This window comes from Natator depressus, chromosome 7 (genome assembly GCF_965152275.1).
Source record: "Natator depressus isolate rNatDep1 chromosome 7, rNatDep2.hap1, whole genome shotgun sequence".
Lineage (NCBI taxonomy): Eukaryota > Metazoa > Chordata > Testudines > Cheloniidae > Natator > Natator depressus.
This window is the reverse complement of record NC_134240.1, coordinates 35,520,298-35,544,695: the sequence shown is the minus strand read 5'-3', so window position 1 is coordinate 35,544,695 and position 24,398 is coordinate 35,520,298. Positions and strand designations below refer to the sequence as shown.

General features: G+C 39.3%; 1 protein-coding gene across 1 annotated transcript in view; it reads right to left on the bottom strand.

Annotated features, from left to right (window-relative positions):
* Positions 1 to 2,328: 2,328 nt before the first annotated feature.
* Positions 2,329 to 24,398, bottom strand: part of NUP210 (nucleoporin 210) — a 121,940-nt gene continuing 99,870 nt past the window's right edge. Inside the window, exons 30-40 of the mRNA XM_074958112.1 lie at positions 23,409 to 23,583; positions 19,857 to 20,032; positions 18,211 to 18,428; positions 17,453 to 17,589; positions 16,470 to 16,593; positions 13,301 to 13,447; positions 10,719 to 10,969; positions 8,347 to 8,563; positions 7,605 to 7,700; positions 7,417 to 7,497; positions 2,329 to 4,438 (exon numbers count right to left, since the gene is read on the bottom strand). Of these exons, the coding sequence (XP_074814213.1) occupies positions 4,338 to 4,438; positions 7,417 to 7,497; positions 7,605 to 7,700; positions 8,347 to 8,563; positions 10,719 to 10,969; positions 13,301 to 13,447; positions 16,470 to 16,593; positions 17,453 to 17,589; positions 18,211 to 18,428; positions 19,857 to 20,032; positions 23,409 to 23,583 (1,723 nt within the window). The 3' untranslated portion in view covers positions 2,329 to 4,337. The remainder of the gene's footprint in view (positions 4,439 to 7,416; positions 7,498 to 7,604; positions 7,701 to 8,346; positions 8,564 to 10,718; positions 10,970 to 13,300; positions 13,448 to 16,469; positions 16,594 to 17,452; positions 17,590 to 18,210; positions 18,429 to 19,856; positions 20,033 to 23,408; positions 23,584 to 24,398) is intronic.

The window sequence follows — 24,398 nt, the reverse complement described above, 5'->3', positions numbered from 1 at the left end:
AGACAAGCCTGTTTCCGTTAAAGGATTGATCAGCCAGCCTGTGACAGGGGCTTTTATTCTGGAATAAGAGCATCTGCACATGGAGTTATTCAGGATTAGCTATTGTGCTTTAAATTCACATCCTACTTTAATCTGAATTAACTTTCAAGTACAGACAACCCTAAGTAATAGGTGCTTGGACTGGCCACATTTATTTCAGGGCATGTTTCTGTTCCCTCGCTACATGAGCATAACTCTTAGAATCAGGTTGCCAGCACAAATATTTGCAATTATCAATTTAAACTATTTGTTTCCTGGACATTTCCTGCAGTAGTCACTTACCACTCGCTGCTGCAAGCCACCATTTCTGCCACTGAACTCATTCAATTGGATATTCAGAGAAGTAAACACACAGTTGTAAACAGACCAAGTCATTTGTTCAGAAATTTGAATATTCACAGATTTGGGTTTTGATTTTTTCCCCTTCAGTATGCAACTAGTTCTATGTCAACCAATGAAGGATTCTATTCACTGTAAGAACCAATACTAGGAAATAATTTTGCTGATTAACCAAAAGCCATTGCAAAAGACTGAATCCTGATCCCACTCAAGGCAATGGCAAAATTCCTATAGAACTTAAATCATAGAATCATAGGACTGGAAGGGACCTCGAGAGGTCATCTGGTCCAGTTCCCTGCACTCATGGCAGGACTAAGTATTAATGGACCAGGACTTGGCCTTATGTGCTCCATTGACATTTTGTCACAGCATCACAGTACAAGAATCAATTTAACTCATGCACAATGTTTATGACTCCACTGGAAAGTACTCATCATAGCTGCAAATTCATCAGCTTACAATAAATGTATGAGAAAGAAATCACAGCATTAGGTGCAGAAAGCCTGAACCTTATTCTAGTCAAATTGTTCTTTTAAGAAAAGATTGAGTTTACAGTGGCAGAAATTTGTTTAGACAAAGAGCGCTTACATCTCCAAATAACCTTCCAGAGCACCAGTGGTTTGATGCGACCATACAGGGCTCTAACTCAAAAGCTTTGTTTCCTCTTGTGGCAAGCCATTTCATGAACCAAGCCATTTTACTTTTAGAGTTTTCCCCCCCTTGACCCTGAGCACTAGCAATTTAAGGTAAGTCACCATTAGGGCAGTTGGATGCATGCCAAGAAACTACATATAGGGGCCCCAAGAGGTGTAATATACAACAAGCTGTTCCCAAAGCACTCCACCCAAGTCATTTAATACTTAGAGCAGTTCACTTAATTAAATACATACAACACAGAACTGGTGGCCTAGACTAGGAAGAGACTAAGTACTGGAACAGAGGAGACATTTTTATGTTGAGGAGAATAAACCTGTCTATAAGCATTTCTAAAGTACTTATCACCATAGCAACTCGGTATCTCTCAGATATCTTTAGCTCTCTCTAAGAGGAAAAAATTGCCATTTTTCTGAAAAACCCAAGTTAGAGCTGTGGAAACTAAGGCATCCTTTACCATCACTGAACACAAGGGAATTGAGATGTTCAGCAGAGCTGACTGAAAAAGAGACCTACCCATTTTAGATGAAAATTTGACAAAAATAGTTAAATAGAAAATTACATTTTTGAGGAAAGATTTAACAAACAACCCCTCAAAATTTGGAAAATGTTGACCAACTCTAATGTTGAGGAACTCAAAGGAAAGGACCCAGAGTCCTCCCCACCATTTCAATCACAGAAGATTTATGGAATTCCTCACCTACTTCAGATGAGAACTCTCAGCCACTCCCTGTCAAGTTCATAAAAAAAGAACAGAATCAAAGGATAATCTGGACACCTCATCTGGATATATCAGAAGAAATCAGCTGCAAGATATAAGTGTAGGTGACAGCCACTAACTTGCATTTAACACTGCTGTTCATGGGCTTAACCAAATGTTTTGCTTCATTCTATAGTTATATTCTTTACAGATCAGTTCAACTCTGCAAAGTGCCTTAGTAAAAATGGCATCCTGGGGGTTCCATCTTACTTGTATTTCAGTGATTCCATGTCAAATTTGCTCAGTTTACAAGTAAAAGGTTTTTTTTTAAACCCCTTCAATTGGTAAATTTACATACTCACTTTTGGTTTGGACAGTCAAGATAAATTATTTTTCTCATACCACCTGTAAAATCCTGTAGGCAAATTACACTTTCAGTGGCACCTGCATAATCCTGCTGTCTCCAAACTAAGCCATAAATTACACCAGTTAGAATAGAATGCAATATATATAATAGAATAATGTGTTAAGGAATCTTATAAAGCTTTATTAAATAAAACAAGTATAAACACTCATATTTACATTCAAACTCTCCATTTTAAGGAACACCAGCATGTAAGGCACATCTGTATTTCTCCAACACTAGTAACTAAATTATACAAAACCCCACAAAGGAATACTATTGAACAATGTTGCATTTTCCAGTAATACCGTGTAAAAAAAATCTATATGCCACAGAATTTGTCTGTGTATACATTCATGTCTTTCGAATATTTGCCTGTATAATCTTGCATATTTGATATATTTCTCATAAGAAGAGCTGAATGTTTTACTGGCTCACGCTGTAATGACACAATATTATGTTCTTTATAACAGATCACTTGTGACTACCTTCATCGAACTTTTTGTTGGTTTTTTGACAATTCACAACTAAGGAAATTATTCACAGTTGCCACACTGACAGTATTACATACATGTAAACAAAGCCTGAGGCTGAGGGTGATAGCTGCAAAACACTGCCCACGGGATGAAAGAAAATGACCAATAATTCAATTTAATCATCAGAGGATTTAATATACCACAACTGAGGTAATTTTTCCCTCCTCGGAGCAATATTTTAAAGCTATGGCTTGAAAATCACTCTCTTCTCATGTTTTAAAATAAACGTGTAAAAATCTCACTCGTGTGTACTTTGTAGGCAGTCTTCTGAAAAGCACAGCATGTCTGAGCTCGTGCAGTGATCTACCTCCTGGTTTAGTAAAGTAGCTTCTGACTTTTCTGTCGATAACGCAGTTTGAGTCATATGGGCCTGTTCTAGCCAATCAAAACTTTAAAAAACAGAACAAAAAATAAAATAGTTTACTACCTCTGCAATATGCTGCATACACTTATTACAAGTAGCTGTTATACAGTAAGCACTCTTTTTACTATTAGATAAGATATTAATTATACTGTGCTCTGCTTGTACACACCATTAATAGCCAGTAGTAAAAGTCAACATTTTTAGGGTGCCCATATTGTACCAGAGTTAAACAGGTTAAACTAACTGAAATTCATATTTCATTTTTATCACATAACATGCCACTTAGTTCACAATGCAGTAACCGGGGCAGTGGTGATGCATGGAGGCTCAGTGTTTGCTGAGGTACCTATATTTCTAAAATCAATCAATAAAAATACACTGTTCTTCATGTTTGTATTAACAAATAAAGAGCCAAGAACAAATGAAAAATAACTGCCTTCAACCAAAAAGATTTGCATACTCCTTTGTAATAATTCTAGAAATCTTCATTCATAAATTATGGTTACTCTAGAAAGGCACATGCTTTTTAGCATTCTCGGCCATTAGCGCAGGAGAGTACAGTAACCATAAATATACTGCAATTGTACCTATGGGGAGCCATAGTTATAATTTTCTGTAAAAAAAAAAAAAAAAAAGAAAACAGACTAATCTATTCACAGTTATTACAGTATTTCTTATTTTTAAACTAGCAAATAATGAAGCTAAATCACATTGTAAGGCTAAAATATAAGAACACTTATCAGTGCAGTACATTCCTGAGTCTCACGATGATAATACTGGAGCCCAAAGAAAACTTTAGTCCTTTGAAACACAGACTCCATCACATTTTTGGCTCACATCTTACCTGTTTTACTATTTCCCTTCTTTGAAAACCATGTTAAAAGAAAGTTAATGTCCACAAGAAGCAAATAAAAAAAAACGCAATACTTTAACCACTTTCTTTTAAGTGTACCTTCTAATTGCGTGAAGCATGCAGGAAAGCTAGCTTAGCACAAAGAAAGCTAATTGTCCAGTCATCTTTGTCAACTGACCATAACGTAAAAGACACAGGAACAGATTTTATAGGATTGAAAGCATCCCCTTAAAAAACTGAAGAGCATTATTATGCATTTAAAAAAACAGGTGTTGCACAGTATATTACACTGCATTTTTAGGATGACTTGCATTACACCGAGCATTTGGAAGTTTTTAAGCCTAGCTGAGAATTTTCCAGAGTGAAATGAGTTTACTACGAGTAAAAGCATTGACTTTTCTTTTAACCCAAGTATATGTCCTTGTGCAGACGAGTCCTGTAGTCTTTCTTTAATGTGAAGCATAACCAGTACTCCATAGCCTGGAGGGAGGACTGTTTTTTCTATCTGAGGACGAAGGACTGAGCGACGTTGCAGATGAAACAGAAAAACCTACAGTCGTGGAGAAAGAGAGAAAACAATCATATTAAAGAAGGGGAGGGGGAGTGAGGGAGTGAAAAACCAACAGCTGCTCTTAGATTGGATTAACACTGGAAAGGGAGTCTAAGAACTCACTGAAAATAAAGCTCTACCTTTATATTGTGAGGTATATTTTTATCAAATGAGAATGATGGGACTTCTGTATTTCTTCTCACAAGCAACATGAATTAATGCATTGATAAAACCCCTGAGGCCCACACTTATATTTCATTTCAATAAATAATGACAGTAACTAGTAATCTGGGTTTGTTTTACCTCACTCTGAATACCCCAAAAGTCATTAATATGAAGCAAGGCTCCAGTTCAGCAAAATACTCAAGCATGTGCTTAACTATAAGCAAGTAGTCCCAACTGAAGTAAACTGGATTATTCGTGTATTTACGTGCATTGCTGACTCAGGGTCCTACACTGCAATAGGTATTCAGTGACTTCTGTGTGAAACTGATTGATCTGTTGTTTTTTTTGTGAAAGTTAATGTGATTTTTTTCAGTAATTAATTTTATGTGGTTATTGACCATCTGATGTTTTGATTTTCCATGGCAGTTCAAGAAACTGAACATTTGTCATGGGCAGGTACATGGAAACTCAAATGCACACAAAAAGTCATAGCAAGGAAGAAAAAGAATATGAACAGTGTTGCAAAAAGTAAAAGAAGAGGATGAGTATGTGGTGAGGTTTGCAAAACTAATCCTACTTAGTGGGAGTGAGAGGTTTGCGAATTCTCTTTCACCTCAACCAATGACTCACCTTAACATGTCACAAGCAAATTTAGGTCTATATTGGAAGTAGGTAAATCTCTATCACTATTTAATAGGGGAACTTAAGGTGCATAGTTACATTCAAGTTCACACAGCAAGTCAGTGTCAGAGACATGATTAGAAGCCAAGTCTCTTGACAGCTAGATCTATTTTTCCCAAAATAATTTCAAAATGTAGTAAAATTGAACAAAATCTTGTGAACTCTTTGCAAGCCCCAAACCAGGCACATGTCAAGAAAAGATTTTGGTACGAAAATTTCACCCAGCTGTAGTTGTTTTAGCTACTTTCTGTTTTGTCCAAACAGAATAAACAGCACTTTGGCACCCGAAGCCTAGATTTTTGGATAAGTTTGAATGTACAGTAGTGGGAGCTCTGGCTCTAACAGCATCAACAGAACAGCTGGTCTATCATGTCCGAATTCATTAATCCAGGGTTTTAAATAATTGCTTTTTCTGGCCAAGGGTTAAAAAGGAACAAGGCAAAATGGGAGGTCCTGCAGGTGCTGTTTGAAGATGTGTGGTGGGAGTAAGAATTTCTTTGGAAGTTTGGTAATTTTATTCCCTGTATGTTACTTTCTGTTCTCTGACCCCTGGAGCAGTTTAGTGATGCTTGTGGCAATTCTTTTTTTAGATTTTCAGTGGCATGGGAAAGCAGGAGACAAGGAGAAGCAAGTGAAAGGCTCCTCCAGTTTTCCTTGCACCTGGCTTTCTTAATCACTTCCTTCATCCCAGATAGGGTGACCAGACAGCAAATGTGAAAAATTGGGATGGGGGTAGGGGGTAATAGGAGCCTATATAAGAAAAAGACCCACAAATTGGGACTGTCCCTATAAAATTGGGACATCTGGTCACCCTAATCCCAGACCAGATATATTCTTCCATTTTTTTCAGCAATCTTTTGTAGCTAGTGAGGCTTCCAGCCCTTCTGCACTCTGTTCCCATGGATTTAACACTGGGACCTTCACTTTAATTGAAGGCAAAGAAGTTTCCTTCTCTGCTCTACGTAGGACTATGCAGAGGAGGAAGTTTCCCTCTGCAGTAAGCTGGATACTTCACAAGGTTAATTTAATACATGAAACATTGTAGAAGATACTGTAGAGACGATCACTAAGACAACTGAAATCCCGGGTAATTAATTTTGATTCCTTGCAGGCCCTTGCTCAGACTTTAATAAAGGGTAATGTAATGCCAAGGAGGAAGAAAGAAAACCTAAGCGCATTTTACTAATTATAAGAAGAATTTTGAGTATTTTCCAGTTATGCTGGGCTTGATTTCCAAATTAAATTTAAATAGTCCCTCTGCTCATTGTTTTCCTTTTTAAAGAAGGGAACATGCCACTACTTTCCACATTTTCTTTTCTTTCCTGACACACTTGGCAGTGATGATGGTAAAAGCTTTTGGGATTCTTGACCTTGCCTAAATCTTCTATGATCAACAATGGAGCCTGAAGCATTACTAAACACTTTCACCCAGGGCACTCTTTTGGCTAACCTTCATTCCACCAAGGATATGTTACAAACAAACAAAAAAACTTATAAATAAAAGTGTGTCTGTTCTACCACAGAGGGACTGAAATCTCCATTACAGCATAGGAAACTGCACTGAAACCCTCTTAGTGGAATTTCCCAAAGATCGCGACTAAGACAAGGTGTTAAAAATTTCTCTCTCAATCAGGAGTGCAACTACTGACAGTCAAAGAATTCTGATTTTTCTTTATGTTTCTGATCAAGCCTAAGTATGTACCCAAATTAACATTGGGATTTCTGATGTGCATGTTACATAAAAGGCAAAGTAACATCCATAGAAGGTCTTGAGCTATGGGGGCTTTTGTCACTGGATTCCATAGGAACAGGATTTGGACCTTAGTTTTCCCACTACTGCAGGGAATTTTTTCCCAAGCATTTCTTGCAAAATACCATTTAATGATCCTGATTCTAGTCTCCATCACAAAAATGTAAATCACAAGTATTTCCACTGAGGTCTAAGGAGTCACACCAGTGTAGAACAGATGTGTGAGAAAACAGAATCAGGACCACAAAAAGTTGTATGGTGCTTAGATGCCAGCCTTGTAATTTATTTCAGGATACAGGCTTCTCTTAGTGCAACCTCCTTGCACTAATTCAGATGCAATATCTAGGGTAGTTAATTAATTTTATTTATAACAGCTGCTTACTGTTATAGCTGTGTTGAGGTGTCCTTGGGGTAAATGCTGGATAAGTGTTCTGTTCTTTTGGGGAGAAAACTGCATGGTAGGCTGAAAGACATTATCAAAAACATTTCAGAGTGGAAATTATTCCTTTAAATCACAGCTAAAATGTTTAAAAGTTAGGAAAATATTATTGAAGCTTTTTACTCTCTTACCTATGATCATAACAGCTGTCCCTGCCAGCAGTGCAAACAGTGTGAAGAACATTACTTGATAGGAATCAAGGAAGTGTTGGAATAAGCTGGCTCCGTCTGTGGAACCGATTGAAAAGGAGAGATATCATATGATGTTATAAATAGCATTGTATCTTTTTAATCCCCTCTACTGACAACTGGGCTCTTTTCCTAGTTTTTTTCTATTTCACTTTGAATATTTATTTGTTCATGATACATTTTATTAGTTTAAATAACATGACTGACTTAGATTACAATGGCAAATTCCACTATAATGTTTAAAATGTGCTTGTCGGTGATAACTCAAAATAGATTGAAATGTCACACACATTGTTCCCACATCAACCCACTAATCAGTTTTGGAAATGCCAAGCCACGTTTGAGAGTATGTAAAAATTAAAGCAAGAAGTACTGTTGGATACTATAGCATTACGGAACTTATGTCAGCTGGAATGGGCAAGCAGCCATTAGAGAGTATATTCCAAAGACAGTAATTGGACTGACCGAGAAAGGGAAATGTGTCCAGCTTCAGCCACAAGGAGCATTTGCATGCAAACCTTGCTGTTAGAATATTAGTGTTTATCTTACATATCAGGCAACTTTTTAGCTGACTGTTACCCCAGCTCAAATCTAAGCCACACTAAGTTCTACACCATCACCTTGAACACTAATGAACATTGGAGATTTATTCTGACACATGAAATACACAGATAGATAAACTTACGTCTCATTGGCTCACTTCTCTCAGCTACATAGATCACTGTCACCGGTACAGTGATAGACTGGTCAGTCACTGGGCTAGATATGGTAAGAATGGTTGATAAGGACTCCTGGCTTGGAACTCTTGGATCAGATACACTAACAGTGTAGATTACATAACTAGGCAGTCCATACGATTTCTCCTTCTCAAAGGCCTTCACCACTGGTGACCCACATTTCACCTGCAAGACAAACATACTGTCCGAACAAGCACTGTGCACACCCTCTTTTCCTGGTTCTATGCCAATGAGATGCATAAGAATTACCACTCTCTTGGAAGGAAAATTTGCTTCAAAGAGGAGCAAATGCTGTAACCATAGAGCTATACCACCAAACATCCTCAGAGTCACTCTCCCTCTCTGCTCGCACAACTATCTGTTGCCATTTCGGTATTGCTGCTGCTACTTTTGGTAAACCCTCTCTTGCACGCCTGGAGAAGAGCATGGATGTGAACTCCCCACACAGTAGCATATGAAAGTAATATCATCCTGCCAGGGCATGAAACAAACATGTGAGTGATCATCAACTAACTAGTAAAACTAGCTGTACCGTTCGGTAACAAAGTGAAAACAGAAAAATGTTTTCACTCCCTGCTCCCTACCTGTTGCATAACCTCCAGGGTTACTTGTAATAATATTTGTGCAACACAATAAATGTAACAGTATATTTCCACACAGAAATGTGATTCTCAACATAAGAACGGCCATACTGGGTCAGACCAAAGGTCCATCTAGCCCAGTATCCTGTCTTCTGTCAGTGACCAATGCCAGGTGCTCCAGAGGGAATGAACAGGACAGGTAATCATCAAGTGATCCATCCTCTGTCGCCCATTCCCAGCTTCTGGCAAACAGAGGCTAGGGACACCATCCCTGCCTATCCTGGCTTCTCAAGTTGGTGGATACAAGAATGTTAACGTCAGCTACAGTACTTAAAAGATCCTCCTAGCCTTCTACAAATTAAATCTTTCTACTGTCGGGTAATGTCAATATAGTGAGTCAAATACTAAAATGCTTTAAAAAACTCAGCAAGGTTGATGAACACAGGTTATTATTATTTTAATATCAGATCTCAAATTTTATGATGAGTTTCTGCATTTAGTCCCTGGGGTGAGAGGAAAAACAATCAAATATTAGATATGCCCAAATATGGTTTACTTAGCTGGAGAAAATACATACAACTGTATGTGCACAATTACAAAAACTAGTGTTTTAATCTTTCCCCTCTGTAGAGATTATAAATGTCTGCAGTTCACACCACAGCAGGTACTGTCAGAAGACATTTTTGAATTTTAAAGGTCATGCATGTATCAGTACATAAAACCAGAGAATCATAGCAGTTACAGATGGCAAAGAATTGAGTCAGTCCACAGAAAGTGCAGCACATGGCCTCTGGATAGATGTTAAACTAGCAAACATGATACTTTATTTTTATCCAAAGCCAGGTCTGTTTGGGCTTCTCACAATAGCTACTAAGAATGGATCTAACAATCCACACAAGTATAACAATGGGCAACGGGTTATAGCTGGTTGTGATGGGGTGTAGGGGAACTAACTGCTCCCTAATACATAGGGGGTTAAATTCCAGCTACACCTTCTCTTCCCTTGCATAGGTGTCTAGGGGAAGATTTATGAGCAGGGCTGCTGGAAAGAGAGAATGGCTCTGGGAAGGCTCTATGCTAGCAGAGCTCCGGGGGGGAAGAGGGTGGTGGGTGAACCTCAGGTCAGGAAATCTCCCTCTTGTGTTTCGCTCAGGCCCATTTGTTCCGATTTATGATGAGAAAGGTTTTACCCCTGCTGAAAAATCCTGCCAATTCAGCTACTTGATTTCTCCTGAGACACCTCATTAATTTACACGCCGCCTCCTGGGACTATCATCGTATATATACCCTGACCTTGTGTTATATTTTTTGTGACGTGCCATGTATATTTACACTATGGGCTACTCTGTGACTTGCATGGCACACATGGGAAAGCAAGAGCCCCTCCTTACATACTTGCATGGGCTACCTGGGCCTGGCCACACAGATGGACAAACGTTCCCAACATCAGGCAGGCACCAGTCCCCATGACAAGCTGGTCAGCACCACTGAGCAAGTAGGGGTGTGTGTGTGTGTGTTATAATTTGCTATAGGAATAAGCCAGCCATAAAAGACTCCTCCCCTGGAGCAAGGGAAAAGCATGGAGGGCATTATGCATCAGAGGGATGAGAGAGTCACATTGCCTCCTGGAAATACTCCCAGGCTGATGACGTTTACACACTGGCCCCTTGCTCACAAATGCACGCAACGGGTCAATACAGCCTTAAATATGTAATGAGAATTTGCCGTGACATACTCACCTCCAGTTTGTCAAGAATTTCAGTGGCTCCAAATATTTTCAAGTCAGAGCTTGTGTAATGGTTACTTAAGAGAATTTCAGTCTGATCAGCATAAAACCCTGGATTGAATGGCACTTCAGCGCTGATCTGCTCTCCAGAGAAATGGCTGCCCTGGACTGAAGCCGTAACTATGAGAGCAGTTTTGCTCATGCTCAGATGCTTTAGCTGCTTGTCAGTAAGTCTGTGCATTGTAATGGAACAGGTATAGTGTCCTATAAAGATGAAAACAGTTCAACCCTTGTTAATTTACTTGAGTTTCTTTATCGTTTTTCTCTTCACACCCAAGAACATTTCTTGTGGAAAAGGGGAGACTTTAGAGGGGAACAGAATAAGGAGAAGGTGGTGCCCTGACAAACCACAATGGAAAGGGTGTCCCAAGAGTGGAAAAAGGCATGAAGGTGCAGTGGAAAAATGGGACCCTAGGATGCAGCCTACCAATAATTCCCAGTGGTACTGAATTAGAAGACTCCTTTCATGTAAAATTGTTCATGTGCCCAGCTGGTTTGAACCAAATTTTGAGTGCATGATTACTGGGAACACTGGATCAAATGCTTTATTCCAATTCAAGTATAACAACATATACTCTGTTCTCTTCATCCATCTAGCCAACAACCATGATTTGTTCTTTAGAAACCCATCCTGCATATTGCCTTATTGCACACTGCTCCATTACTGCTCAGATATTCAGTGATTCCCTCCAACCCCTTAAATGTCATCCCATTAGATTACTAAAATAAATAAAAAAAGAATCCCAAAGTGAGCTGAGTGGATATTAACAGTACAAGCTGATTTTCTCATTCACATCAATTTCCTTGCCATTTTCTCCACCACTTGTATCACAAGACAGATGCTTTTCTCAAGAACAATTTGAGGGGGAGGGAGTAACCACACTTTCGCACCTCGGAAGGTTTGGCTGACCATGTGTTTAAGCACAGACCTGAAGCAAGGATAAATAGATGCCCCTTTTTTCCACTCTGCATAAGGAAACTGCAACATCTTACCCCGATAGCATACTTTCTGCAGCACTGTGCAACAAAGGCAACCTCCATTATGCAGAGTGGCAGGTCTAACGGACTATTATAAGAAAGCTCTCTCCACATAATCTGTGCTTTTTAAAAATCATATTGTGACTCATCTACACTTCCCCCTGCTCTCCCAGTGTTGCCAAATCTCATGATTTTTTCGCAAGTCTCACAATTTTTTGGTATGTCTTAAAGCCCCAGCTCCTGGTGTCATGGGATCAGAGGAGAATCTTAGCTTTCATTAAAATGAAAAAGTTTCTAGCCCTCACGGTTTCAGGGAAAAACATGAAAACATGAATCCCTAAAATGTTCACAAACCAAATAAAGAAGAACTTCAAATGCATTAGGTTAAAAAAAATGTACAATTTTTAAGCTCTTCTTGTGATTCTTGAATCCTTGGCATTGAGAATACTGCAATACCCGCACAAGACAGGTACAGAGAACAGACTGAGAAGATCAGCTTTAGCCCAACACAAGTTATTGGGCTCAATACAGGGTTATCTGGGTGAAATTTAATGGCCTGTGCTCTACAGGTCAGACTCGGTGATTTAATGGTCCCATCTGAGCATAAACTCTATGAATCTGCCTGACTCTAGATAGAAGACAAAGACATTGGTCCCTGGCAGGGGAAGCAGCTAGAGGAATTGATGTGAATTGTAATTGTTCCACCTGTTGATGGGTTAGGCTCTTCCACTGCTGAAGAGGTTCCCAATGTCAGGGTATTTCTTGACACCTGAGTACTCATGCATTCTCAGGTAGTAGTGGTGGCTGGTACTTTTTGTTTTTGTCTTGTCACCTGCAGTTAGCTAAGGAACTGAAGTCTTTCCTCACGCGATCCATCTGTGCCTTTTCCATATCCAGACTGAGCCACTGCAAAGCAACCTATCTGGGGCTACCTTTATACAATTCAGCAAGGGCAAATATGGCACCCCGCTAGTTTTGTGAAGTGGATCAGCATGAGCACATTATGCCTCCGTTCCACAGATGGCACTCGCTTCCCATCCATTTCAAGGTGCAATGGAAAGACTCATATGTGTGAAGCTACTCATATGGGTTTGCAGAATCAGGATCTTAATTTGTACTTCAACCTTTTTGGAAGTGATCTAGGTAGTGATTTCTTAGCATTAAAGTTTGGATGCAGCCCAAAAACTCTACCAAATGCATCATTAAATTACACAGGGTTGTATCATATAAAATTTCTCAAAACACCACAATACAGATAGGAGGAAATGTGTAAATTAATGAACCCCCACTGGTTCAGGACTTGTTTGAAAACATTAAGATCTTGACTGCTGTATGGAGCAAACAGTAACAGAGATTATACAAATGTCAGACAACCACATATCAGTAACAAACTAACATTAAAAACTCTAATTTATGCTTGGGACCCACTCCTTAATTCCTTATGCATTCAAGACATCCACTGGAGTCAGGAGTTTTGGATGCACAAGGAATGTTAGAACAAATTGCAGTAGCAGTGTAGCTCTGCATTTACAATCTCAGCTTCTTTCCCCATCTTACCTGAAACTGCATCAAATCCAGGTTCTGCTGTAAAAATATCATGTGCTGGGAAATCAAATGCATCATTGTTAAAATGAAGGTGGCAGCCGATATTGGATTCTGGCTGTAGTTCTTTAATGGCTTCAATCTGAACAGGTGAACAGTCCCCTAAGGGGGGGAAAAACAGGCATTTAAGATAAAAGTGAACTTCGCTAACACAAAAGGATGGCTCAACATCATCTCTGAGAGGAAATTTCAAGTCATTCTGCCACCCTCATTATAATCTCAGACATACTATAAAAATGTCTTACAATAAGTAATGCAGTTGTCTTGTCTCGCATGTAGCCTGAAAGAGCATGTATAATTGAAAGTTTTATAATGGTAGTTTAGATAAGTAAAAAAGATTTTTTTTTGTCAGTGAGTCATATTGAACCATACATTTCAGCTCATTTATACTTTTTTTTCCCTACAGCTTGTACCTCATAAGTTAGGCAGACTCTGAAAGCCCCACTAAAATGTATTTTTCAGTAGTTGTCAAGAGGATAATGTAATTTATTATTGGATTTGAACAGGCCAATAGTTCACACAAAAATATACTAAAAATATCACTTCAACAAGTGCTGAATCTTAAGACTGTTCAATATTAACAAAAAGGAACTGTGATTAAATCAAGTATGGCTCATTAATCAGAAGAGAAAATATGATGTTTAACTTCACCTGTAAAGTGGTTCTAAAAAACAAATATTTTTGGTGCAATCGTCAATCACAGTAATGGTGATCATGAGCATGCTTAATGCTAAATATATTACTTTAAAAAGTCAATTACATTATAACAGCGAATCAGTCAAGCTGTTGGTTGACTACTAGCTCCTTTACATCAGTAAGAAACGCAGAGACATTTATTAAGCTCTTTGGTTTAAAAAAATCATGAAAGCATCCATAATTCACAAAAATAATAAATCAAAGTAGTTCCAAAAGAGCTCTATACAGAAGTGGTAGCAGAGGTTCCATACTACTCCATGTCCATTGCATGAAAAACAAAAGCCCAATTAAAAAAACATATTTCAAGCTTGGAACTTCTGTAAACAAACACTGCAGAAAAATGATGGTTTGGGTCAGACTTTACCTTTATCAAGACAAAACAAACTTCACAAGCATTTCTGTTTTCTCTGTTTAAATACAGAAGAACATTTTCAAATGACAACATTCCCATTAAAGCTGAAAATTGGGTTTTTGAGCCAAAATTGGTACTCACTTAAAAATCTGTCCCAAGTATCCTAAAATATTCTCTCTCTCTGCATCTGACAAGAAGCCGCAACCTTCAGTATTTAAGTAGAAGAAACCTGAGTGATTTTAAAATTTGTTTTGTTTTCATAAGGTAAAAATTGTGAATTGGATGGCTCAGGGAACCGGTAATTAGATACAAAGCCTTTCTTCACTAGGTTTCCCATTGAAATCCAGTCTGTCAGCACTGCCTGAAAGGCCTCTGACATGGCCTGTGTGAGTTAAGTGATAGCATCATTCCATGTGCTAGCAGAAAAGTGTTTAGATCACAAAAACTGTTGTTACAAAATGATGCTCTTGCTGGCAATCTCAGGAGAGATATCAAGAACTGAACAGGCCTGGAGACTAATCTGTTCTCTCACTCTGGCAGTGGCTCCTCCCACACAAGGTTGAGATAACGTGTGGAAGGCTTAAATAGACTCTGCCTGTGCTGTACCTATCCTGCAGAAAGAGGGAGTTAGCCTGCAGGGCCCTGACTCTAGTGCAGGTCATGAGCACTAAACACAAGCAGACTATATTTTAATGGCGTATGACAATATGACAGTCAGGTTCAAATACATTTTCCGTGTACAGCTTTTTTCCGTCATTTGTTGCGAGCAAAGGGGAAAATTACACTAGTTTTATTTCTGAAACCTCTCCTATTTAATTTGGAAATTCAAAATTTTAAACAACTCTCTAACAGCTAGTTGAAAAGTAGGGGATTATTATTTTTGCTAGAACTGTTGAAATTCTCCCCATTTTTATCCCCAAAATGTGAACATTTTTTAAATCAGCTCTACTGATCAACTTTCTCAACTTTTTTCCTTTTTGGAAACCCAAAGGTTAACTCTCTTGGGAAAGTTGATGAAAATTCACTGAGCTATTTTGAGTTTGTTAACTGAAAATATTTTAAAACCCATACTTAAACAATGGTTCAAACTCCTCCACCACCCTCAAAAAATGCAGAATGATTCCTGTACACGTATTACAAATCAGTCATTTGTATGAAAGAGTGTTTTAGAGATTCTTATATTAGTTCAAAAATATGTTCATCTCTTTTTCCAATTTAACATGTCAGAACCTTGTTCTGAGTTCCTTGTGGTTGTGACAGTATTGTGGCTCATAGCACTAAGATTACATCTACACGGAGAAAAATTGCCACAGCAGTGAGTTTCAGGCGGGGCTTGTGCAACAGAGCTAAAAAGCCACATACACATTCCTTGGGCTCTGAAACCCAGCAAGGATTCTGAGACTCATTGCCATAGGGTTTGGGTTTTTTTTTAGTATAGTCAGACCCGTAGGCTTTACGATGATTACGAAGACTCACAGCATAGGACAGCAGAACTCCCATATTAACAGCTGGACAGCTCCTTGGCCACAAAAGAATCACATTGTGACTTCCTGATAGTATGTGGCATCACAATGGTATATCACTATATGATGATGCCTCACTGCAATTGAGTATCTTCACACTGCGCAACCTCCTGGCTCAATTCACCACACAGTGTTGTGAACATCTCACTTGCATAGCACAGTTGCTGAGAGTGACAGGGAGTCTCAGCTCTTGCCTCCCCATCATTCATGGCTACTGGGAAGGAAAGGTTGGGTTTTTTCTCCCCTTCCTCCTGGTCCTGGTTCTAGCCCAGCTGCCCAAAAGCTCTCACTGGCTGTCCATTTCCCCAACATTGTGTGTGGTGACTCAGGAGCATGCCCATGATCTTCTCACTCTGAGATTTTAGCGGGGAAAGGAAAAAGCCAGTAAGACCCTACAAACTCGCAACATGACCATGACAACTCCCACATAGCTTGCAAGGCAATGGTGAAGCACTAGTGCAGGATCCTTTCTTGCTACACTCCTAGATGCTAGAGGAGGTCATGCATGTGCAATTAAGTAATGAACAGGAAAGTAGAAGATTCAGCATACTACCTTTCAAATTTTTGCTTCTATCCCCAGTTGCAACTATAACTTTTGAAGCTGCAACTCCTTGTAAGTTTGTTTTCACTCCAGTTACATGCATCGCTATAGTCCTTTGAGGAATACTGATCGATACCTAAAAAAAAGTCAACAAAGAACTCTATTACAGAAGACTGTTAAATGAAAACAAATTAAGGCAGGAATGGATTTTAGTAAGTCAAAAACTGATTCTCCTCTCTCTCTCCCTCACACACACACACAATGCACTTTTTTTATTATTATTAAAGAAATGCTGCATTTCTCTAATTTTAGAAGTTGCTTTTTTAGGCAGCTTAAGTTAGAAAAACATTTTACTATTTCTATTAATCCCTCATAAATCAGTCTGCTTAACAGGCACAAAAAAGCTGTATTTAATTTAATTAAAAATAATGTCTGGTGCTCTTATGTCTGCTGATATAGTGTATTCAGTGTAGACAGAACTATTTCACTGAAGATCAAATAAATGCAACTCCCTTTAAATTCAGTAATACTGACTGGCCGATGTACAGTACATATGGTACCACATTAAAAAAATTCTGGTTGGGTATCTCATTCAAACAGTGAAACTTCATTCAGAACAGCATAGCCTTCATCAAAAGTTGTTTAGCATCTGGAACCAACTTAGCCAAGCAAAGAAATGGAGTGTGCCATATAAAAATAGTACAGGCTCAAAATACAAACTATTATGTTAAATTGCCTTCTTTAACACAAACTATAACCATGATGGCTTTGGAAGTACACCAAATATTTTCCCCATCAATTCATCTTCTGCTCAAGATAAACAGTACAGATATAGGAACCTATTTATACATTTCCAAGAAAAAAAAATTAAATAAGTGACAATAACAGAAGCTTAAAATTTTGTTGCTAAAAAAAAAAATGACCGTAGGTAGAAATATGTTCCTAACAGACAGCAAACAAACCTCAACAGACCTAGTGGAAGTTAAGTCTCTCACCTCCCTGTATGTTTTAAGTAGTCCAGGAATCTCATAATAAACAGTGACAACTCCTGAATCCCTTGCCACAGCTACACCAGTCCTTGGGTCAACCTGAAGAACACTGCTCAGTGAAGAGCTCCAGATTCCTGACAAGCCTATGAGAAAAGACTATTTGTAAATTAAACTGCTTAACAGGGTTGCAATATGCTAGCCATGTTTGTTTGGAAACTGGAGTGTGTATCTATAGGTACCCACTATTACATACACCAATTCCCACCACTCTGTGTCTGTGTGTGCATATTATTAGCTATGCTATCCGATGTGCGGGGGATAGATTCTGAGGTCCTTGTCTCAGAGCCACATTCTGCTCTCAGTTACACCAGCAGAAGTTCCACTGTTGCAAAAATCCCATTAAGGCCAAAGAACTAATTAGAGGATTGAGTAAAGGCCTCAAGACTGTGTCTTTGTATTATTATCCCTGTTAAAAAAAAATGTACTAAGTCTTTTCCAGAATGTTTTATATTTTAAGAACAATTGAATTGGAAACTACAGATGTTTGATGCCCAAGACCTCAACACAAGTGAATTTTTCGAAAGCTACAGTTTATCAAACTTATTTGTGGTGTTAAAAAGAATAGCGTGTGTCATCTGATTCTGATCATCATCATAAATAATGTATTTGGTTTCCCTAGACTGTCACAATGCATAGCACTACAAAGTTTCCATGGTAATTCAGAGCCAACATTGAAATGCATTTAAACAGCTAGTGTTTCTTACCTTCTTGATTCATCAGTGTCGTACTAAAACAGATGACATCACCTACTACCATGTCTCTGAGCTCAGGGAAAATGGCATGTTGCACAGGAAGGGGGACATAATCTGCAATTCCACTGTGCTCTGAATCCCAAACCATAAGCAAGGTCAAGCCTACATTTACAGTTCGAATTACAAATGTATTGTTCATGGTTCCTTTCCCAATCTGCACAAAGTCATCTCTGTAAATAAAAGGAAAAAAAATGGCTTTGGACTTCAGAAAATTCTGCTATTCCCTTTACTCTCCTCCTAGCTGATAGGTATTTATTCCATTTTTTTAAAAAAAATCTTACTTTGCCTGACTCCTTTTTTGGGATGGTTATTAATTAACTGAGATTAACTAAAAGAAGCAAAATATACAACTGATGTATTTAGTTGTCGTTCAAGAAAATCTGAATCCTAACCACTGCACTCTGTAGCATGGGTCACGGGTCACCTGCAGGTTTAAACTAGCATAAATGGTGAATTTTCTATAGCTTGCAGTCTTTAAACCATGACTTGAGGACTTCAGTAATGCAGCCAGAGGTTAGAGGTCTATTTCAGGAGTGGGTGAGGTTCTGTGGCCTGCACTGTGCAGGAGGTCAGACTAGATGATCACGATGGTCCCTTCTGACCTTAAAGTCTATGAGTCTGTGAGTCTAGAAGAGGAAATCATGAGGTCCTTATGACCTAATATATCATTTTCTAGCATTTCAAGAAGCTCTTAAAGAGAGGCAAGTCTCTTCTTTCACTTTTTCACAGAAAAAAGAAGCAATACAATGAAAACTCTATGAATGGGTCTAACACTAATTGCAGCTGGTCAGCCATAATTTCTTAACTCTACTAGGTCAGTGTCTTCAAACTGCTACTGAGATATGCACGCTCACCAACATTGCACACTCCTGACACTACTAATACAAAGATATATCTATATGAGTGGGGGAAAGACAAGATAGCTTAAAAAACCCCATATATCTTTCTTTTCCTCATGACTCTCACCCAAGTATTTACACAAGGAATTCTGTGGAAGACAAACTTTGTGCAGTAATCACTGGGGAATTTGACGAACATCCCACTGACCAAATATGATTTTTTATTATATCCTGGTAGTGCCCAAAAGCCCCAGTCAGGATCGCATCCCTATTGTGCTAAAGACTGTACAAACACATCTGAAGACACAGTCCCCACTCCAAATTCCCTAAGTTTAAGACAAGCTGCAATGAGTGTGACAAACGGCAGGAGGAAGGAGAGGAAGGGTAAGGCCAACACTAATAAAATCAACTTGTTACATAGGCCAACAATGTGTACAACTTAATGGTTCAGAATCATTGGAAGTATAAACACGCATACACTCCCTGTTCCCACTGGCCCTCTGCCTAAGCATGACTTCATTTTGTCAGGTCAATACTGGTGCCCTTCTCTCTGGCATCTCTGAAGGCTGTATACTTTTCAGGAGTCAATCAATGATCCCAAGCCTGCGATCCCAATCTGCCACCAGAAGTACAGTCACACTCTTGCTGACATAGCTTTATCCCCTTTCTTTTGCTGGGGCAGTTACCATGACTGGTAATACAATGTCTTTTACATTTCTTAGGTGCCCCTATAATTAACACTCTGATGTAGACACTTACCTGTTGGTTGCAAGGTTGAGCACACAATTGTGCGAATGGAAGGTATCTCCAGAGTTATCATGGAAATGGACTGTGAAGGTTAATGTCACACCCAATGGTAGAGCCAACAGAGCCTCTTTGTTTTGAGTGTGCAGAACAGGACTAATGGAGATTCTCAGGTAGGAAACAGGGGACACCTGTATGACATTAATAAAAGACGACATTCTGTAAAGTGCTTTTTTCCCTTGACCGTGGGGTGCCTATTAAATAAAGCCATTTAAATAATTTTCAGACACAGATACATGTAGAGTTCTTTATGAACCACACATATTTTTAGTCTGGACATTACAACAGCATTGAGAGATGGAGCTTTACATTTCACACAGGGCATATTATGTTTCATAAAGTCCTTGCAACGTATCTCCTGCTCGTATAGCACCGGGAGCTGAGAAGCAATAATGACATATAACAAACGCACAAAATTACAGAGATGATGTGGTTATCCTGTAAAACAAAACCAGAAAATTCAACAGATACACAACTCAACTAATAACCTGCAGGCTTCTCCCCAGCAAAGGTGGATATACAAAGATTATACATCACCAAATATCAGCCCCTGGGTGAGTGGTGCATGAGGTACATATTAAGGATGAGATTCTAACATCTGCTCCAGTCCCTCTACACCAGGTAAAAGGCTGGAGTAGCATAAACGGACTCTAAAAGCCCAAGATCTGGCAGGGGGAAGATTTCCCCCAGTGCAGGAAGAGTGGAAGACAGCTGTAAGGCCGCCCTCCAATGTCCACCTCTCAAGACCTGCTACAGAGGGGTGTGGCTCCAGCACTGTGGAGATTATGGGCAGCCAGGGAGAAGCTGCTGCAATTCAGACAGCTCCCCTGGGCTATCTCTATTATGTTGGAGCTGCAGGAGTTGCCCAGGACTGGGAGGGCACAAAGCTGGCTTAAAGCCACTTTAGCTATAACTTCCACAGGGCTGCGAGTTCGGTATTGCATCTCTAAGAGGCACAGCACCTCAGCCAGGACGTTCAAAGGGAGTGCCCACTTCTAATGCTGCAGAAGGAAGGGTCAGGCCACTCTCAAATAAACTCTCCTGTGGCTTGATTAATTGGGCCCACCTTGCGTCTGTTAAGCACAGATTGATCAGGAAGCTGCCCCAGAAAATCAGAATGGGTTTGCAATCCCTGCTCCCATCCTACAAGCTGTTTAAAGAAATAAGCGTTTGTGCAAAAATAAAGACAATTTTTGAAGCAACACTTACCTGCAGGGAATCGTTCTTACAATGATGAATTCACAAATGTTTTGTTGTGGAAATGTATTTCCATTATTAATTAATAAAAGGAAAACCTGCTTGACTTATCTAGGCTAGCTATCAAAAGTAAAGGGACGTGTGTTTCGTCTGATATAGCTTTTGGAAAATACCAGTAAATAATGGAAGGATAAAGGAAGAAAAAAAAAAAACAACCTTCAACTGTATAAAGAACAGTACTTTAAATGCCCCCCTCAAGCATACCTTTCTTCTGAGCTAAGAGGCTCAGATAACAGAGTTTTACATTTTATCTCAAAATGTACGTGTCAAAACTTGAAAAGGAAAGGACAGCTTTGGCCTCAAGGAAACTGCATCTTTGGTGAGTCTGAAAACTGTGGCTAAAATATCAGTATGTACAGCTGTCTGCTCCACTAGCTGATGTAATAAGCTAAAATATCAGTGCATATGGCCATCTGCCCAACTAACTGATGTAACAAGATAACAAAAATGCCATTTTCCATGACAGACTTTCAAGCCTGTTTTACTTAACAGTCTCAAAACAGGGTCTGTAGAGACAACTGCTAGATCTAATATTGATGAAAGCAGCTATTTATTTTTTAAGAACATCTCAGCTTTCTGAATATTTCTAGCATTAATGTTTTGATGTTTGGGTTGATTAGAGCCAGACGGCATGTGAGCAAGTGCTGAGCTTACCTCCCCACAAAACTCTGGTGTATCGCTCCTTACTTTTGTTGCCACCTGCTGTTTCAGGAATACAGCCTCTCCGGAGCAAAGACTGCCAAAATACTCACATTGGTATACACAGATAGATACAGGAAGGAAGGTCCAGTATTTAGAGGACTAGCCTATTGTGACTCAGGAGACCTGGGTTCATTTCCTGCTCTGCCTCCCTGTGTGACCTTGGACAAGTCACCTGGTTTCTCGGTGCTTCAAATCCCCATTTGTAAAATGGGGCTAATATAACTTTTCTACCTCATAGAGACATTGTGAGGATAAAGATACTCAAGATATGAGGAATTCAGATGGCAACAGGGCCAGATAAGTACCTAAGATGGGTAGACAGGTCACGGCAGAAGCTGTATGGACGTGAAATAAAAAGACAGCCCCCACCCCAAAGAGTTTACAGTCTTAAATCCTCAATCCTGCAGTTTGTTGGCTCCATGAACAGACAGAATGAATGAGTGAATGGAGAGAGCACGGCTCCACAACCCCAACATGCTGGCCAGGGTATCTGATCCAGCTCCCAAGAAAATCAATTGGAGTCTTTTCTGTGGCTATAACAAGCACCGGATCAGGACCCAGCAGAGTCTAGACTAAGTACTAGGGAGGGGGAAGCAAGCTCTGGCCTGAGGGATGTGGAAAGTACTCATACTCTTCCATATTACTTTGGTTAAGACAGTGCAGGACAGACACGAGAGCCATCAGTGCCCAAAGTGCTGAAACAGATACATGCATGATTATACCCAAGCAGAAGTCCATGCAATTTAATAATGGTAATCATATGAAAGAGTATTAGTCAGGCTGACAATGTAATCCCTTCGCTGCTGGTTCCTACTGTAACTTTTGTGCCTTCTCTGAAGCGAAGGCACTTCAGAGAACTTTAGCACTATAAGCAACATGCACCAGCACTGGACATGCTTCTTGCCCAGCTTACTAAGGACATTGGAGAGCAGCTAAATCTGAACCTGAGGGTAGTCACTCTCCTGTTTTGATTTCCTGCAGAAAGAGTCTGTTAAGAGCTACAGTACTTGGAAGCTGAAGAAAGAAAATGGTATTTCTGCACAACACAGACATGCTGAAAATTCAAGCACCACTGTTAGTCACCTTGCAGCTGACACTGTATTCATCACTCTGGCTGGCTTTATCCCTTTCCCCTCCTTGAGAAATGAGCCGCCTATGATAGATGTCAGTAGCTACAGAGTATCAAACACTTCTAAAAGAAAACACTTCTGAAGAGATTTTTTTTTAGCACATTTTTCTAGCTTACAAGTGCACATGCAACCCACAGGCACATTTTTTGCTGGACTGTGCTACAGTTGAGAATTCTCCAATGTGAGGAGATGCACATTTTAAAACTTCATTATCACCACCACCAAACTGGTACTCCAACATCTCGTTGGACACAACACTGAACTGACCATTAATCGGTGCATTTTACACTTTGCAGAATTTAAAGGTGAAATTAACTTTACCCAGTTGGTGTCATAGGAGCGTATGTTTTTAACGGACGAAACTGCATTAGCCTTAATTGTGTTCTGACACTAGTGAAGATAAAAGGAAAAATACTACCTTAACGGCAACTACAATGGTCTGGTTGATTCCAAATGGCTCTTGGGAAATTATTTCAATTGTTGATGATCCTATCAAGGACCCCGAGTTCAGAAAGCCTCTCTCATCAATCTGTACAACAGGAACTTTACTGGGACCATCCAGGACACGGTAACTCAGGGAAGCTACTCTGTCCCTTGATAAAGCAAAAACAGAAAGCTTTAAAAAAAAAAAAAAAAATCTACATTTACAACCAGATTTATTTAAACCAAGCGTAAACTAGTGCTATCTGATGTGTGTGTTTACCGTGTTTTTGCTATAAAGCCACAGAGCACTGTAATCTAATCTAAGAATCAAGTGTTCAGATCCTGATTCAAGCCTTCCTGGAAAAAGTCTTATCTATGCTTGGGCATATATTAAAATCCACTTGCTGTCCATTACCTTACAGTGTCATCATTCACTGACGTGAACTCGATTCAGAATATTAATGTATAAGGGTACAGCATGGGCTTTCACAGACATTTTCTGTCAACAGTATTCAGTAGCAGATTAGTCTACCAGGGTCAACACTGGTATTAAAGATAAAGACAGGGACATGACTAAGTAGTTCTCATCAGTTTCCTGAAAATTAATTGTACACAAGGTTAATTTTTAGAATAAAACACTCCATGGTATTAGCATATTAATAAGTAAAGTGAGCAAACGTATAAACTCCAATTAGCAGGCATTCTGACTCATTGGATATTTTTAAGAACCACTTACAAATGTTATACAGTATATATAAACAACCTTCTCTTCTCTCCCCCTGCCCCCAGTGCATTTTTCCATTCAGCTGAGAATACAGCATTTTCCTTCTGTGGAACCCAACATGAAAACCGTATCCTGATGGTCCTTACTGGCTGGTCAAATAGTGAAGATGCCAGGCTTGATTACACCACGGGATAAACTGTTTCTGGTGGAGCTGTGACAGATATGGCAACTTCCTGCACTCTCCTTGAAAGGCCTTAGTTT